The sequence below is a fragment of the Plectropomus leopardus genome, chromosome 12 (assembly GCF_008729295.1).
Source record: "Plectropomus leopardus isolate mb chromosome 12, YSFRI_Pleo_2.0, whole genome shotgun sequence".
Classification (NCBI taxonomy): domain Eukaryota; kingdom Metazoa; phylum Chordata; class Actinopteri; order Perciformes; family Serranidae; genus Plectropomus; species Plectropomus leopardus.
This window is the reverse complement of record NC_056474.1, coordinates 26,830,441-26,847,822: the sequence shown is the minus strand read 5'-3', so window position 1 is coordinate 26,847,822 and position 17,382 is coordinate 26,830,441. Positions and strand designations below refer to the sequence as shown.

Sequence of the window (17,382 nt, the reverse complement as noted above, 5' to 3'; positions counted from 1 at the left end):
ACTTCCAGGACCTAAAATGTATATCCCTCCAGCTTTTGTCTTTTTCTCTGCTCATGAAATGCCACTGCCATTTAATTCAAAATGTTTAAAAAGTGGGAAAAAAAATCTATAAAACTCGTTGAACTTCTACAAAGTGGCACATTAGCTCTTTGACACCCCCAGGGGATTTATTTACATTGTCAGGAGTAAACTTTCCAAAATCCATGATATTAGAGAAATCAAAACCTTAGAAAGAATAGTTCATAGGGGAAAAGTTCAACATTTTGGGAAGCTTTGTTGCTTAGAGTTAAAACTGACAACACTCTCATATCTGCATGGTACATATACTATAGCCAGCAGCCGGTTAGGGACTGTTGGTTATTTATTAAAAGCGAGGGGGTGGTCAAAAGCACTTGAAATATTTTTAAAGCACTGAGAAGTTAGTTATTCGACTTTGGGAGGGAATTTACATGTTTGTTTTTATTTCAAATACCATCAGAACCTCAAACCCTGCAGGTTGGTTTGAATGCTGTGAACACCCCATTGACCACAACCTCATTTTTTTCCACACTAAAGTTTTTATAAAGATTAAACAAACAATATATAGGTGTCAGAGCAGGTGGACCCAAAAGCAAGAGAGAACAGGGACTCAGAAAAATCATTCTTTCAACCAAAGTAACAGAAACTAAACCTCACACAACCAAAACAAGGATCCAGCAGAGACTGAGCCAAAATCCAGGACTTTAAAACAAACCAGATGGATGAGGGGATGAAGTGCAGGTGGAGAGAAAGAGCAGAGACGCTCAGGTGAGGGGAATGAGGTGATGAGGCAGAACAACAGGCAGGGAGCTGACTGGCTGAGAAGGACTAACAAGGCTGATGCAGGACAGGTGTGTAGATGGATATATGAGGGAACACAGGAGGGGAGAACAAAGTAAACTGAAACCCAAAAAACCAAGAAAACACAATCCTCTCACTAATAATCTGACCAAGTGAAAACAAAGACAGACTTACTAATGTAGGCACCTTCAATGAGCCTTGTACATTAGATCAGACTTACCAAAAGTCTGAAGAAATCAGACTACACACCGTGTCAACAGGGTGCCCACACTAAGCCGATTTCCTCCTGGCTGCAACTTTGTTTAGCATACAGACCATAGACCTGTGACACACCACTTATGGCCCATGAGCCAAATTAAGCGTGCTATTTGCTTGCATTTTTTGTAGTTTTATATATATATCAGGTGCCAGATTACAATAAAGAATTAAAATAAAGCTTGTTGATTTAAAAAAGTGCGAGGGAAGGATCCCTTCCTCCCTCCATGGTAAGCCCTGAATGTCCTCAAACCCTTGAAATGTCCCTGAATACACCTAACTTGTGCATGGCTGCTGCTCCTGGCTCCTGGCCTGCTTTCATTTTGCCAAAGTGGCCCCCAGGCAAAGCAAGTTGAGCATCCTCGCCATCACTCTCTCTATTATGGTGGTTTGATATTTGTTTAACTTTTCTGAAGCTTAGAAAAGCAATTTCAAAATCCATGACATCATGGCAATGTAAAGTCTATGAGCCAAGCGGGAACTCGTGGGCGGGGCCCAGCATGAGAAACACTACTACACATAGTCAGTGGGCCACATACCATGGTGGTAAACCTGAAAGCTAGAAACTATTTTGACATTTGCGCAAGCCGAGCAATATCACTGGAATGAATAGGTGCCATCTTTGCATCTGGTATCTACTTAGTATTGCAAATCTATGGTGGAGATGCATTGTCTATCTGGATATAAAGTCTGTGAAACCCACAAGAATGGTAAATGGACTGCATGTACAGTATGTAGTGGTTTTATAGTCATGGGGACCACTCAAAGGACTTAAAACCACAAGTCAGTCTGCTGCCATAGCTACAAGGCTACCATGAGAGGTGCCACCTGCTCATCATGAGCAATAAATTACACACACTCACACAGCCATCAGGAGCAATTTGGTGCTGAGTATCTGCCCCTATTGGCATGTAGACTGCAGGGGCCAGAGATCGAACCACTGACCTTTTGATTAGTGGACGACCCCTCTACCCCCGAAGCACAGCCACCCTGCCAGTGGAGGGGTAGCTCATCAATCTTCTCATCTAACTCCGAGCAAGAAAGCAAATAAACATTTCTACAAAGATGTGGGACAATTTTTTTTAACTAGGTTTATGCATGTCATCTTTCCTCTTAAATCTACAGCTTTTATTATTTAATCCTCTTTTTTAATAACCTATTCTCTCAAGCTACCAAATGCCGAGTGCCTTCCCCTCCTCTAGATGCAGAGAATTCATTTGGCAGCCTACAATGAAATTATTTGATTTTGATGCCTGAAAACTTTGGATTTGGTCCAGTCTTCATTTGTCGGATTAAGCTTCTACACACAGCCCCCTCAGCCGCTGAATTAACAAACAATTATTCCAAGCTTCTCAGTTTGCTCTGTGAAGGGTGTCAAGGATGTCCCTAAAGCCCCTTGCTTTTTTCTTTTTTTTCTTGTTCAAAGCCTTTTATGGTCATCCATTTCCTGGAAAAATGTGGGCAGAACCCAGAATTGAAACTGAACATATTCCCGTGACAGTTCAGGCAGGTTTGAGAATCGAAACTCAGCTATCCCAAAACTAATTGTTTACAGCAAGTGAAGCTCCGTGCCATATCCCAAAATCCTGACAGTCCTTTCAGCTTTCAGAAAGACTTGTTTACATATCTGCTTAGAGACTTAAAATGGATTTCATTTTGGTGCTACAGTCTCTCTGCCCTCATTCTTTTTTGAAAGCTCTGACGTTGAGATGTCTTCATGCTATGTGCTGGTAACATAGTTTATATATATGTGCGGCCTAAGCAAAATGGCGCCATGACGCCTCCTAATGTTGGTTTTATTACTGGGGCTGTTAACGTTTGAGTGTTTGAGTAATAATTAATAATAATTATTAATACCAGTACTTTGTCCAATAGGGCATTTCTTTAAATGGAGAGCAATTTATAAGAAGTATTCTTTCAGCTCAAGAGGGAGCAGTTTAGTTAAAAAGGCACATCACAATCAAACACTTTTATCACAAGGACATGTCAATTGCAATCTGATTCCTTTGTACACCAAGAAGCACGGGTAGAAAGTATATTAATTCAAGAACTAAATTTAAGTAGGCCTACTTATTCTCTACTTTCATGGTAATTTACTCCTCTACTCCATATTTCAAAAGGAAATAAACTTTTAACTCCTTTACATTTATTTGACAACATAAGTTACTTTGCAGGTAAAATACTTTAGAATTTCGCCACCTTAGAATTATTAAGTTCTATCTGCACACTGAGCAGTTTTGAAATATTGAGCTCCAAAGTTACTCCGCTCCATTTGCAAAAATGATATAAACTTTTTTTGTTTTCTAAAAAAATAATTCCAAAAATGCAAATAACATCTCACATAATGTTAATAAATTGTCACAGAATAAGAATAAATAATGTGAGATAGAACCTTATTATTCTGAGTACCAATTTATACCAAACAGCCCCCATAAATTTTCATAGGGGTGGCTAGACGAGGCAACTAAAAATCACTGATATCAAACAGCATGAAAAATAGCTGTCTGTCAGCTACAACAATAATTGTGGCTTACATGTAAATGCACCAGCAATAGATACATAATAGTATATGTAAATGACTTGTACTTGCATTTCCTACGAAATGGTCTTGCTACTTTCACTCGAGTGAAGGATCTAAATACATCTTTCAGCACTGACAGTAAGAAGCTTCCAGTTACTAAGCCTGATAACATAGACGAGACAATGAATGAGTGACTTGATAAAGGTTAAAATTGTTTTGGACTCCTTTACAGTAATGTGGTTTCCCCAACTCCTTGGTTAGTCTTTCAGGTCAGATATGTTCAAAATTTAGTCTGAGTTCCCAGAATCACCACTGTCACTTCTTTAAGCTAACCTAACCCCTTTCCAAAAGCACCGGTGCTAATGTTTTCCATTTCATACAAATGAGTGAGGTAAACAGACTACTCTGTCTCTGCTATTAAATCAGCCTAGATGAGATTTAGATGTGACCTTTACAGGAGAAACCTGGGCTGCCAACTTGATTCACTCTGTTTTTCATTTCCGTATGCAAAGCACTTTCGTATCCCTTTCAAACTGGCCTTCACACTCAAACGCCAAGACCAAACTCACTAAAATGTACCTTCGGGTCATTCTTTGACAAATGTAAGTGGCTCTGCACGGTCACAAGCAACTGAGCTGAAATGTGTTCCCATCAGTTATTCCAGAGCGAGTAATAGAGGCAAACTCTCTCATTGCTCTGGGGTGCAGTGTTCTTGCTTCCCCCTCCGTTAGCATGATAGGCTGTGGGCCTGCTGCACACGCTCACTTTCAGTGGCTCAAAAATGTACTTTAGTCTCTTAGTTCTTCAGCTTAAAAAAAAAAAAAAAAAGATGCAATCTGTTGGGTTCAAAGAAAGTTCTGCAAGGCATGGAGCCATTTCCTGGCAATTTTCACCAAGTTATATTTTTTTGTCCTGTCAACCTTATAACAGATATTTCTTTTTCTGCAGCCAACTTCAAATGTAGCTTGCAGCTCTCCCAAACTCTGATGTAAAAAGTCCTTTATCTGAAGCTGTAATATGTTTAGGTCACCATTATAAAGTGGAGCTATGGGGATGCTGACACAGTGTATCTCTAATATATTTTAACTAGAATTACCACCTTGCAATTGTATACCTCCATTCACTAGTCAAGTTGTTCTTAAAGTTTACATCCATGTCTATGGACCTTCATCTTTTATTCTATTAGAAATTTCTGTGAAATTTTGGCATACTTATCCAATGAATTCTTAAGTTCTGGCCAAAAACAGGGATGAGTTTGCAGTGATCCTGACCTTTGACTACCATATTCTAACTAGTTAATTCTTAAGACCAAGTGGATGTTTGTGCCAAATTTGTGGAAATTCCCAGTAAGCCTTCTTAATATAACAAGTTCAAGAGAATAAGACTGACGCAAAGTCACAGTGACCTATGACCACCACATTCTAATCAGTTCATCTTTAGGTCCAAGTGGATGTTTGTGGCAAATTTAATAGAAGAGGTCACAGCGACCATGACTTTTGACCTATGACCACCAAACTAATGAAATTCATCATTACATCTAAGTGAATAATTGCTCCTATTTTGAAGAGGTTCTCTCACAGCATTCGTGAGATATCACGTTCACAAGAATGAGACATATGTATGGACAACTCGAAAAACTGAGTGCCTTTGCCGGCGGAGGCGTGAAAACAAACATTGTTCATGTTCAAATATCAGGAATACTGTGTGACCTTGTTATTTTCAAACTGCAATGTACAAATTCATCTTTCTGACTAAAAATTCTGCCTCTTCACAGTCATTTGGAGAATATCATGCATTCAAAAGATTTGGATACTTAGATTATTTAAACCAAGACTGCTGCTGTTGAAAACAAAATGCTCTTTGTTCAAGAACAGCTTCGTTATTCTCAAGGTCACCATTTGAGTTGTTTTTATTTCTTCTTCTCAGTGCAAAAGGGAATGCTTTACAAATTTCGATATTTAAAAAAAAAAGAATGCAAGAAATCAATTGTGTGTAAGAAAATTGTACTGCATCATGTGTGACAAGATGCAACTAATTCAGTGTTGATGGTGGGACGTGACTCAGTGGCACTAAAGCAGATGTAGCATCATGTCTGGGAGGGGAACTTCTCTTGTCTTGATCTATGAAAAAAAAGAAGAGGAGGTGGAGTTAGTGACGCAGACGTAATAGAAGAAGTTATTCAGAAGCAAATGAGAAACAAGAGAATACAATATGGCCTTTCCAAGTCAAAAAATTCAATAACACTGTTTTCTAGCAAAGAAAAAGCAATATGTGGTATCATAAAGATCTCCCCAGAGAAGTAAGACTGGAGTCTGTATTATCACATGTACTATCTGGAGCCGCTTCACTGAGAAGAATGAAGTGATGAACTGGCAAGAATGTCTAATGTGACTGAGAGCACCCAAAGGACAGGGGAATATTTCTTGTTTTACAAGCATAAACCAACACAGAAAGGCATATATCTGTGTAAAAGGGGCCCCACATAAATCATTAAATCCTCCATTTACAGGCCATTGAGAGACACTATAAACACTAATGGATCTCCCACATCATCCTCCAAAAACATTTTCTCATATTCATAAGATACTGGCAGTACAAAACACATTTAAAAAACACATTTTTAAAAAATCTCTGGCATTTGTAACCTTGAGCTGTCTGGGTTTTAAAAACAGAATATACCATGCCAGTATTAAAGAAGGATCAGGCCTAATTGATCAGTGAGCTCTTTCAAGGCTCCAAGTGCTAGCTGCAACGTGATATGGGAGAAAGGAGGTTGTTTCAGCCATTAGCTGAGGGCTGACACAAAGTTGGAAAGTGTGCTGTGGTCTGACAAGTCCACATTTTAAATTCTTTTTGGGAAATCATGGATGTCGTGTCTTCTGGGCTAAAGAGGAAAAGGACTGTCCAGATTGTTAACAAAAAGCCAAGTTCTGGGTTGGTATTGGGGGGGGGTGGGGGGGTGTTATTGTCAATGGTATCATGGATGACTAGCACATCTGTGAAGGTTCGATAAATGCTGAAAGGTCCATACATGTTTTGGAGCAACATATGCTGCCATAGAGACGCCTTTTTCTGGGATGTTCCTGCTTATTCCAGCAACATAATGCAAAGCCACATTCTGCAGGTGTTACAACAGCGTGGCTTCTTAAGGCCGTTTGCACAGCGACAGTTCTTGCATGAAACGTTAAAATTTTGTTGCTGTTTGGCCTTTTGTTCATTTGACAGCAATGCTTTGAGGGCCTTAAAAAATGCAATATTTTTAGTGTGTTTTTGAGTGTAATCTTTTGAAAACACAACCCCCTCTGTCACCATGTAAACTGGCAACATGCGGATCCTGAGTTACACCGCCAACTACTGGCCTGACATGCATACTACAGCATCTTTGGTTGTTTTTGCAGGTCGGCGTACATGAGGATCGTTTTCACAATGTTATCATATGAACACAGATTTTTGTCTTAAACGCAAAGGAAAAACTTTTTCGTTTTCAGTACAGACGTTCTCGTGTAAATGTGGCCTTAGTTTCAGAGTGCAGGTACGAGACTGGCCTGCCTCCAGTCCAGACCTGTCTCCCAGAAGTTCGCTTTCTGAACTTTCACAACTGGGGCGCTCAGTTTTCAAACCCTTCTTTAGGGTTGTTGAGTGAAGAGATGATGTTACATAGAGGTAAACATGCCCCTGTCCTAACTGTTTTGGAACATGTTGCAGGCATGAAATTCAGAATGAGTGTATATTTCCAAAAAAGCATTAAGTTTATCAGTTTGAACACTGTCTTTGTACTGTACTGAAAAGAATGTGGGTCAAGAAGGACTTGCAAATCATTGCATTCTGCTTCTTATTATGTTTTACACCACATCCTGACTTATTTAGAATTGGGATTGTACATTAAGACATCTATGACGATAAACCAAAAAAAAACAATAATATCTATATTGTGGCTAAAACTTGACTGAAAATGGGACTATAAGCAAAAAATACTTCAGAATTCAATTTTGAAAAGCTCTTAAAGCTAGAAATGCCTGTATGAGATATATACCTTCTGAGGGGGGACTCTGTGAGTCACTTTGTCTGTTTCAACCAATGAAGTTCATCACGACCAGATGGAGGACGGTGTGAGCAAACAGGAAGTCGGCGAAGGCTCTCTCTGGCGAGATGGACAGGAAGTCTCCTTTGTTCTGTGGGTTGATCTGGATACGAAGGCACACTAAGAAAAACAGCAAAAGACAGGATTCAGCATTATTACACCTTAGAACAATAAATAACAATTTAACACATTGTAAAATATTTTCACAATCAATTACTTGATTCGTTTTTGTTATTTTTGATTATTAGTTTTGGATTTTTCTTTTTTTCATTTAATGGTTGCTAAACTTATCAGTGTATCAGCTTCAGCACACACATAGACAAAGTTAGGTTTTTATAACTAACACTAAAGTTCTGCTAACGTTCCCATGGTTACATTTTACAGACAAGGGGCTCTGAATTTAAGGATGATGGTGCAGCATCATTATGTCTGAACCTGACAAAACAAGAGAAGTAAGACTTGTGATGGTGTCTGATTCACTTGAGCCATGTTGGGGTTCAACATTAACACCTCTTCCTCATTGGAGCCACAATAAGACTGTACAACAACACTGTGACAAACACTTGAGGGTCGTAATGTGCAGTACTTATTGAAACTGTTACAGAGAGGTGCTGAATATAATTTCCAATGCCTTACTTCATGATGCTGTAGAATTTTACTACATTATATATCATAAATTGTAAGGGAGAAATGTGTTTCTTATTATTTTGTCTAATAAAAAGCGGGCAGACAAAACACTTCTTAATCTGGTTAATGTGGATAGAGAGATGGAACATGGGAAGAAATTGAAGAAACACGTGTGATAGTAAACAAAACGTTGTCCAACATGAATGCATATTGGAGCAACAATAAGTTGACAACTTCAGAAAATAAGTTTGCCATTGTGTTATATAGCGCGGAAAGTTATTCATGTAAATCGCTGTTACAACTTCATTACACACGACAAAATTGCATGAGTTTGCCAAGGTTTTCCATGACTGCGGATACCCGTCCTCCCGTAGGCCAAATCAAGAGACGCAACTCCCTCCCCAATGCTTAAAATATTGAACACTGATATTGAATATTGAATATTAAGGTGCCTCCCCTGTTTTGCACCACCCCCTTCCTTCTCATAAATAACGAACAGGCCCTTAGTTACATCAATACCTCGGAAATGTTGACTTTATTCATTTTAGCTTGGTGTGACTTCAGAGCGTACTTTTAATTTTAATAAATAGGGGTATATTCCCATACTCGAGGTACATGCTTTTCCGTTTCTTTTTCTACAGTGTATTTATATGGCTACACCTGAAGCCATGTTAGCATCATTAGCTAACTCGTGTTTGCATACACGTTCAAAAATGAGCCAGAAGTCCGTCGAAACTGTGGCACTGCATAATTCATAACAACATTTCAAATAATACATTTTTACCCGCAAGAATGAAAGCGCCCACACAAGAGATGAAGCCCGACAGAAAGCTGTTGAAGGGGAAAGTGCCGACGAGCAGACAGTAGAGAAACTGCAGCGCTCCTGTCAACAGGATGTACAGCAGATACGCGTCCACCACTTTGAGCTTGTTGGGCGTCGTGGTGGTGTACTCCTCCAGAAACCGAGAAATAACCGATATGACTGAGTTCGACATGATTATGCTCTCTAATTTGTAAAAATTGGGCTCAATGAACTCGGTCTGCAGGGCTCCTCTTCCTCAATCCAATAAGTGACGTGTCCTCCTCAACCGGAAGCGGCGTTGGTGTTACAAAATATATATTCCGAGTCGCTCGGAAAGAGGAGCAAAGAGCCCGTTGTTGGAATGATCATTGGCTCCGCCCACTGTACAACATAGATGGGAAAAAAATAGAAAGATGCTTTGCTCTGCCAGTGTTTCCCATTGATGCATTATAGTGAAATCGATATTTCCAGAGACGGCTGTGTGAAGCGCAATGTTTAATTTTTACCAATTTTCTGGGGACCTCAAAAGCCCCACGACCTCACAAAAAGGTAAAGTGTTCTCCAGTTTTGAACTATTAATTATAGGCAAGTAGCATTATTTTGGTACACAAAGACAGCATATACCCAAAAAAACAAAACAAAAAAAACAACAACTTTGTATCTGCCCATTTTGCTGTTAGTGTCTAATAAACACTGAAGTGATCCCATTGTCATATTCACATGCAGCAAATATTTATTTTTTTTTTTATTAAAAGTAAAGACCCTGTCAGACTTTGCATAGAGTGCTCCTGGGATGAAACTACACCGCCATTTAAAATTCCCTCCACAACAAGGCTATTAAGCCATATACAATGTAATAAAATTCTGTAGTCTCATTTAGCCACTTTTTAGCACCTTAGAGACGCATAAAGGCCTAAAGACTGACCTACGAGCTGTTTACTGAAATATTTTATGTTGCAGAACAAGATGTGTAAGTCGGGCCTTATTTTAGGCTTTTAACCAAAAATCCATAGAAACCCACTGGACTGGAGACGAGAAAACCGAGAGTTGTAAATGCTAACTAATTTCCAGTTTTAGGACTCTTTAATCTCTGTTAGATGGTAAGAGGAGTGGCGCATCTTTATGATAAACTATCTTTGTGTTCGGTCAGCTGACCGCGGAATGAACCGAGTTACCAAACATTAGAAACAAGAGAAGGCACAATTTCAAAACACTTATCGAGAAGCGTGTTGTCAACCTCATTATTTCATTCAAGTGAATGTAGCCACCGGAATATGTCAATTCATGGACCCTGCTACAACCACGGCTCCGATGCAAAACGACTGTGAGACAGAGTAAGTAACTGGGAAAGGTAAACAACCGGACACAACCTCGTCCAACACACTGCTAGTCTTATCACATTGCACGCAAAACTTAAAAAAATGCATATATTTATTGTGTCATTTTCCTCCTGTAAGGCATTTATTTATCAGACTGGTAATAACTGTAATACTGTGTCATTGTATATAAATCAATTTGGACATAATGTTCTCATAATTAATTGGTGTGTTAAACTAATGTGAAATTATATTTTATAAGTGTAGCCACCTATTATTCTGCTAATTTGACACAAATGCCATCACCAACAAGCTTCATTCACAGAAATATGGGGGAAAAAAGTAAAACCAGTAAAAATTGATTACAAAGTTGTCTTCCAGTAGCTCATTGTAATTTAAGGTATAAATACTTAAGAAATATGAAAGTTATTATTTTTAAAATCAATTGGGTTGTCTTGATGTGCCACTCCTGTCAAACAGGTTTCTTAAGTTTAATTCACTGGAGTAACGAGCAGCCGTAATGACTAAGCAAATCTGAGTTGCCTGTTGATGGCAGGACAGGTGGAGGCCCTGGTGGTGCACCTGTGTATTGATGGTGGAGGCAGAAATATGAGACAGGTCTTTTTATATCTCCGGTCAGAGTGGAAGTGGAGGTTAAACTCCCCTTAGCTCAGTTTACACACTTTGGTAGTTATTATACTGAAAATAAAAAGGCTGGCAATAACCTATTCTGTAAAATGTTTTGCTTTTTTGTATGTGTGGTGCAGTGATCTACCTGGATTTTTAAAATGAGGATTAGGGACTGTTCTTCATTTATCAGATGAAACTGGGGTGTGACTTCATTTTTGTTTGTTTGTTTTACCCTCCCTGAAGCTAAAGATATTACTCCTTGAGCCTCGCCGAACAACTTGGGGAAAATGCCTGACCCTCCTTCCACCATAACTATCTAATATTAGATATTACTAATTTACCCTTTCATGTTTGAATGTGAAAAGTTGAAGATAAAATGCTGAAGCTGAAAAAAAAGACAACCATTTTTCCACTCTTGTCATGCATGCTAGATAGTTCAATGAATTGTAGAATATAGTGATTTTGATGAAATATCACTGCTAAACTCAAATTTTTTTTTCTGACGGAAGTGTTGGTCCCACATTGTGTTCAAGCACTGTTGGAAATGTGAAAATCCAACAATAACTTCTGTTTTTACAGTTTCTGGCTTTACCAACTGGTGTAATTTTGGTGATTATTAAAAAATAAAACAACCATATTTTCTTAAAAATTAGTAGTAAAATAAATACAAAATACAAACATTTAAAGTTCTCCCTCCTGTATGCCAAAATGAAACACAAAAGTCCCTCCTCAGTACTTAAAAAACTGTTCGACATGCCATCTCCTTTTTTCACCACCTCCTGCTCTTTCATAAAAAACAAACAGTCCCTTTATCTTGAGAGTTTGGAGGTAATCTTGATAAACACTGACCACCACATCACTGCTGTGGGTCTCAGCAGTTTGACTGACAGCACAATGGTTGTGAAATCTGACACTCCTAGGCTGTTTGCTCCATGCAAACAGTGATTACACTGACTTTAACCTTGGACTCGCACCAAACGAATTAGCATTGTACACTTAGCATGCTTTGAAAAATTCCTGTACTATCTACCATCTCTTCATTCTTTGTTCCTCTCTCTCTCTCGTCAGGCCAACTTCAGTCTGGAGCTGGTGGCCTTCCTGGCGTCCAACCTCCATGTCCCTTTTAAAGACTACAGAGTCCAAGATTCTTGCTTGTAAGAATGTTTTAATGTGTACTGGCAGATTATATATACCCACCGGGGACTGCTATAAATGTAGCTTGTCGCTTGTAAAGATGTAGTAAAGCTGCTAATGCTTTTTAAAATATCTATGAGCTTCTGTAATGTAATATGACACCGTTATGTCACCAGCTATAAACTAACAGAGCCTCACTGAAGGTATATTAATGGTTACCTTTCTTTGTCAGGTATTCAGAATGACCTCTGGGCTCGCTTTGTGACCCTGCCAAACCAGGATCGAATATGGACTCTAACCATCACCAACAAGGCGGCGCGCAAACCTGCAGAACAGGGTACTCACTCTTTGTTTGTTTATTGGGAGGCAACAGCTGTAAATCTGTATGCAGTATAAGATCCGTGACGTAATCGTTCTGTCTTTCTCCTCTAGTCCAAAAGACTCCCCTGGTGATGGTCCATGGTTTTGGAGGAGGGGTAGGCCTGTGGATCAGGAACATAGACACGCTGAGTCGGTCACGTCCTATTTACGCTTTCGACCTCCTGGGCTTTGGCCGGAGCTCCAGACCTCCCTTCCCCTCAGATGCTGCCAAGGCAGAGGAGCAGTTTGTCGACTCTATTGAGCAGTGGAGACGGTCTGTAGGCCTGGAGAACATGATTCTGCTGGGACACAGTCTGGGCGGGTACCTGGCTACCTCCTACGCCATCCAGTACCCTTCGAGGTAATAATACTAACTAATAAAACATGTGATAATGAGAGAAAGCTGCAGATGGAGTCATTCAGTGTTTTATTTGATAATTAAGGACTAGTCTAGTTTACCTAACAGACCGGGCTAGGAAAACATTGAAATGGAGAAATTGCCTCTACAGCAGTGATGCTCAACTGACAGTAAAAATAAAGTAATCCACACTGGGAATTGTTTTTGTACTTCTAGTACACATAAGGTGCCAGAGTGCATAAAACAGCATTAAAGAAGTGTCATAAAAATCCAAGAAATGTCCTAAAATTCCAGAAACATCCTGAAATTTGAGAAATGGTCTAAAATCCTAGAAACATCCTAAAATCCTAGAAACTTTTCAAATTCATTAAATTTCCAAAATCCCAGAAATGTCCTAAAATCCCAGAAATGTCCTAAAGTCCAAGAAGCATCCTAAAATCTTAGCAATGTCCTAAAATCCCAGAAATGCCCTAAAATCTTAGAAATGTATAGGACTGCTGCTACTGGCCCCTTGCCCCATGTTATTTTCCACAAGTGGCCCTCAAGCAAAGCAAGTTTAGTACACTTGCTCCCCAGCACAATGTGCGGAAAAAAAATCCTGACTTTGGCACTTCCTTGTGGTAGTATCTACAGAGCAAGCCATGCTCACCGCTGTATTCTGTGTGTACGCTGATGACAAAAAATGCCTGTTGATTAGAAATTATAATGGACTTTGCTCCTCTTACAGAGTGTCACATCTTATCCTGGTGGATCCCTGGGGTTTCCCGGAGCGACCGCAGGCACAGACCCAAGAGGGTCAAGATCAGAAGACAGAGGTGGTAAAGAGGCCGCCGCCTCCCCGCTGGGTCAAAGCTATCGCAGCGGTGGTTACCCTCTTCAATCCGCTGGCTGTCATCAGAGCAGCAGGCCCATGGGGTAAGATATCTTACTGTTTACTTCATATTGTGCTGGGTCACATTTTACTCTTCCCCATCTCACTGTATGTCACTGACTCAGGTCCAGGCTTGGTGAACAGATTCCGTCCTGATTTCAAAAGGAAATTCGAAGATCTGTTTGATGATGACACGATGACGCAGTACATCTACCACTGTAACGCACAAAGCCCCAGGTAAGCCAACACGCATCACTTAAGCCCCAGTTATGCTTTTTGCAGGGATGGTTGCACAGATATGAGCTGATGCGGAATTTTGTACTCTTGTACTTCATTTTGGTTCTTGCTTGCAGCAAACTGTTATTTTCCTAACTTGTAGGGACCAGTGTCTCAAAACCTCATGTCTACTGCATGTTTTTTTCTCTGCTCATCTGTGGCCGTGTGGTTAGAAAATGTTGGATGTGCAAGGACAGGTGAAAACCTTCTGCCTTACTGAATGGGACCCCCACAAAGAGGTGTCACTTTGGCCATGCAGACCATCACTACATCCACAAATGAATCAAGCATGCCGTAAAACTTTAAATAAAAGTCTACTCTAAATTAAACGTCCAGTCCCTTTTACTAGCCAGGTGTAGCTACACATTTTGACGCGTAAACGTTTGTCTTGTTGCTTTGCAGTTCATTTTTATAGAAATTTCTATTTTAGTGTACTATTTAACTGTAATATGAGAACGTTTGCACCATCCAGTGGGCAATACTTAGTTTTGGCTCAACTGTTTCCAACATGGTGGCTTGGTCATAATCTTTCTAATTTTACAGTTTAACAGAACACTAAATATGTTTCTGAAAACATTTGATGCTAGAAATAGGCAATGCAGTAACAGAGTATTGATTCATATTTGATCAGCGCTGCCTAGTTTGACAGTTTGACTGCAGTTCATTAGGAGTGAGTGACAGCTGCGTCAGAGGCTACTCACCTTTGATTGGTTGTTTTTGTTCATATGCGTTTGAGTCTGCAAATGCAATAAGTAGCACTAAAAGGAGGCGGAGGAACATGATTTTTTCACAGATGATTTGTCTCATGTACTACTTTCAGGAAATAGTTTCACCATTATGACAAAGTTATTTTTAAAAAAGTTGTCAAATACAGCTTTTTTCACAGTTCAAATAACAGAACATAATGCCTGCAAAAATCTGACCAGTCAGTCACCTTTTCCATTTCCTACCCCCCTCCTCCTCCCAGTGGTGAGGTGGGTTTCAGGGCCATGTCAGAGTCTCTGGGCTGGGCCAAGAGGCCCATGCTGCAGCGGGTTCACTTGCTGCCCCCCTCCATGCCCCTCACCATGCTGTATGGAGCCCGATCCTGGGTGGACAGCTCATCTGGGGACAGAGTGGTCCAGATCAGGAAGCAGGCCCACACCAGAGTGCTGGTGAGTAGAGCCGCAAAGTGGTCATGAGGGAAATGTTATCTAATTAGGAGTCTAAAACGTGCAGCTGAGCTTTAAATTAGTGTAATTTTAATTCAATTTGAAGTAGTTATTCCTTTCTTTGTGTGGTATGATTGCTGACTGTTTTCTGTATCTCTGTATCCTCACTGTGCAGCTGATAGACGAAGCCTCTCACCACGTGTACGCTGATCAGCCAGGGGAGTTCAACAGAGTGGTGGAAAAAATATGTAACTCTGTTGATTGATAGCCAGTGTGTCTGTGTGTGTGTGTGTGTGTGTGTGTGTACGTATGTTTGTGTGCGTAAAAGGACTGAAAGTAGACAATTCATGGTGGTTTTAGGACTGTGGTTTTTGCATGTGCAGCATGTTGGATGGTTTTGCGTTGGAGTGAATCAGGACACCATGTACCTCAACATGAGTGTGAATGTAATTTTGTTCTTAATCCTGTTCTCATCGTAGCAGGTTATTGACATTATTGTAGTTAAGCTATCTTGTCATTTTTAAGCTGTTATATGTTTCCTTTTTTCAATTTACTATCGTTAGTAAAGGATTTATTTATAACATTTATAACATTGAATTTGTTTATTAATGTTGTAATACAGAGTAATAATTGAACCATTTAATTCAATGCTAAATTATGTTGCCCACTGCTGTATCTTTAACTCTAAGTGAAACATGCACATCTGTCTTGATGCACTGGGTTTATGTGTTATGGAACAGCCACAAGGCTACCAGTTCACACTTTGTATGTGCCTGACATGAACCACTAAGTACTGTATGACATGTTATTTAATCTCTGTTCTTTCTTATATTTCCTCTGTATCAAACAGCAGTATGTATTTTATACCTTGGAAACAATAAAAGTTTATTTGACAAATTGCAACGGTAGAAACCCACATTTTATGCATTGTGTGGCCCAACCAGTAGAGGGCAGTAACAAGTGTCACTGCTTAATGTAACAGGTGCGCTTTACGCTTCCACCTGTCAGCACTGCATAATGGATAGTGGAAATCTTGCATTTCCAAAGTTGAATTAGTTGAAGCACACAAATACTATCAGCAAAAGATACAATAAAAGAGCTAGTTATGAAGGCAGAATGGCCCCTATCAATGTTGACTTTATTATAAAATCAAGCGATAATTACTCTGCTGATAAGTAGCATTTTATTGTTGCAACTGATCTTTGCGAAGCTAATTTAACTGTTGCCGTCAGATACATGTAGTGGAATAAAAGATTAAATAATTCTAAAAAATAGACTTCATAACCAGGCATACTTGAGTAACTATAATTGATTTCATTCCATCCATGCTGTCTGTGCTCAAACTACAGGGTGTATCCAACAACAACAACAACAACAACAACAAAAAACTACAATTACCACCTCACAATTATGTGCCTCCTCCAGCTAGTCAAATTACAGTTTACATTCAAGTCTCTCCAGACTCATATGTTGCCATGTCAGTCGAAAATGCTTCAAACATTGAGGTTACTGCAATGAAGGAAGATATTCTACAATATATCCAACACATCTTAACCCCAGCAGCTCAGAAAATCTGTACCATCAGCACAGTTTCGAGGTGGACAGCCAAGATAAGAGTCACTAATTTAGTATCTGCCCAAAAGTTTCCCCTTCTGTTCCTGAGATATGATGCTGAATAACGACCAGAAAAGTGTTTCTGCAGAACATTATGATGTCGCAACAATTTTATCCTATTAGACAATTCTGTAATTTTGTCATATATATAATGTATAAATTCTTTATAGCCAAAAACATGTTTTATGAGCTCACAGTGACCTTGACCTCTGACCTTGGACCACCATATTCTGATCAGTTTATTCTTGAGTCCAAGAGGACGTTTGTGTCAAATTTGAGGAAATTCCCTCAATGTCAAGACCTCTGTGAGAAATCATGGTCACTGAAATTAAAAAGACGCAAGGTCTCAGTGACCTTTGACCTATGATTACTAAATTATAAATCAGTTCATTGTTGAGTCCAAATAAGAATTTGCGCCAAATTTGAAGAAATTCTGTAGGGATGTTCTTGAGATATCACATTCACAAGAATGAGAAGGATGCGAGGTCACAGTAACCTTGACTTTTGACCTAATTCCACCAAAATCAAGCCATTTCATCCTGATATCCAAATGAACATTTGTGCAAA

The 17,382-nt window shown here is 39.5% G+C and overlaps 2 protein-coding genes across 2 annotated transcripts; one reads left to right on the top strand and one right to left on the bottom strand.

The window, feature by feature from the left end:
• Positions 1–5,486: 5,486 nt before the first annotated feature.
• On the bottom strand, positions 5,487–9,396 carry dad1 (defender against cell death 1). Its single transcript, XM_042498194.1, has 3 exons — positions 9,088–9,396; positions 7,629–7,796; positions 5,487–5,715 (listed from the first exon to the last, which is right to left on the bottom strand). Exons 1-2 carry the CDS (start codon positions 9,296–9,298, stop codon positions 7,666–7,668), a joined length of 342 nt encoding a protein of 113 aa, XP_042354128.1. The 5' UTR covers positions 9,299–9,396; the 3' UTR covers positions 5,487–5,715; positions 7,629–7,665.
• An 859-nt stretch (positions 9,397–10,255) lies between these two features.
• Positions 10,256–16,109, top strand: abhd4 (abhydrolase domain containing 4, N-acyl phospholipase B). The gene is made up of 8 exons (XM_042497817.1): positions 10,256–10,439; positions 12,120–12,205; positions 12,418–12,522; positions 12,618–12,906; positions 13,631–13,818; positions 13,900–14,011; positions 15,018–15,204; positions 15,377–16,109. Exons 1-8 carry the CDS (start codon positions 10,390–10,392, stop codon positions 15,464–15,466), a joined length of 1,107 nt encoding a protein of 368 aa, XP_042353751.1. The 5' UTR covers positions 10,256–10,389; the 3' UTR covers positions 15,467–16,109.
• Positions 16,110–17,382: the final 1,273 nt, after the last annotated feature.

What these genes read in the sequence shown, in the direction of transcription:
- dad1 (XM_042498194.1), bottom strand. Translation starts at nt 9,298, where the DNA reads ATGTCGAACTCAGTCATATCGGTTATTTCTCGGTTTCTGGAGGAGTAC. An exon ending in GGGCGCTTTCATTCTTGCGG is followed by an intron (nt 7,797 to 9,087) that starts GTAAAAATGTAT and finishes TGTTTTTCTTAG; the next exon opens with TGTGCCTTCGTATCCAGATC.
- abhd4 (XM_042497817.1), top strand. Translation starts at nt 10,390, where the DNA reads ATGGACCCTGCTACAACCACGGCTCCGATGCAAAACGACTGTGAGACA. An exon ending in GCGCAAACCTGCAGAACAGG is followed by an intron (nt 12,523 to 12,617) that starts GTACTCACTCTT and finishes TTTCTCCTCTAG; the next exon opens with TCCAAAAGACTCCCCTGGTG. An exon ending in AGGCCCACACCAGAGTGCTG is followed by an intron (nt 15,205 to 15,376) that starts GTGAGTAGAGCC and finishes CTCACTGTGCAG; the next exon opens with CTGATAGACGAAGCCTCTCA.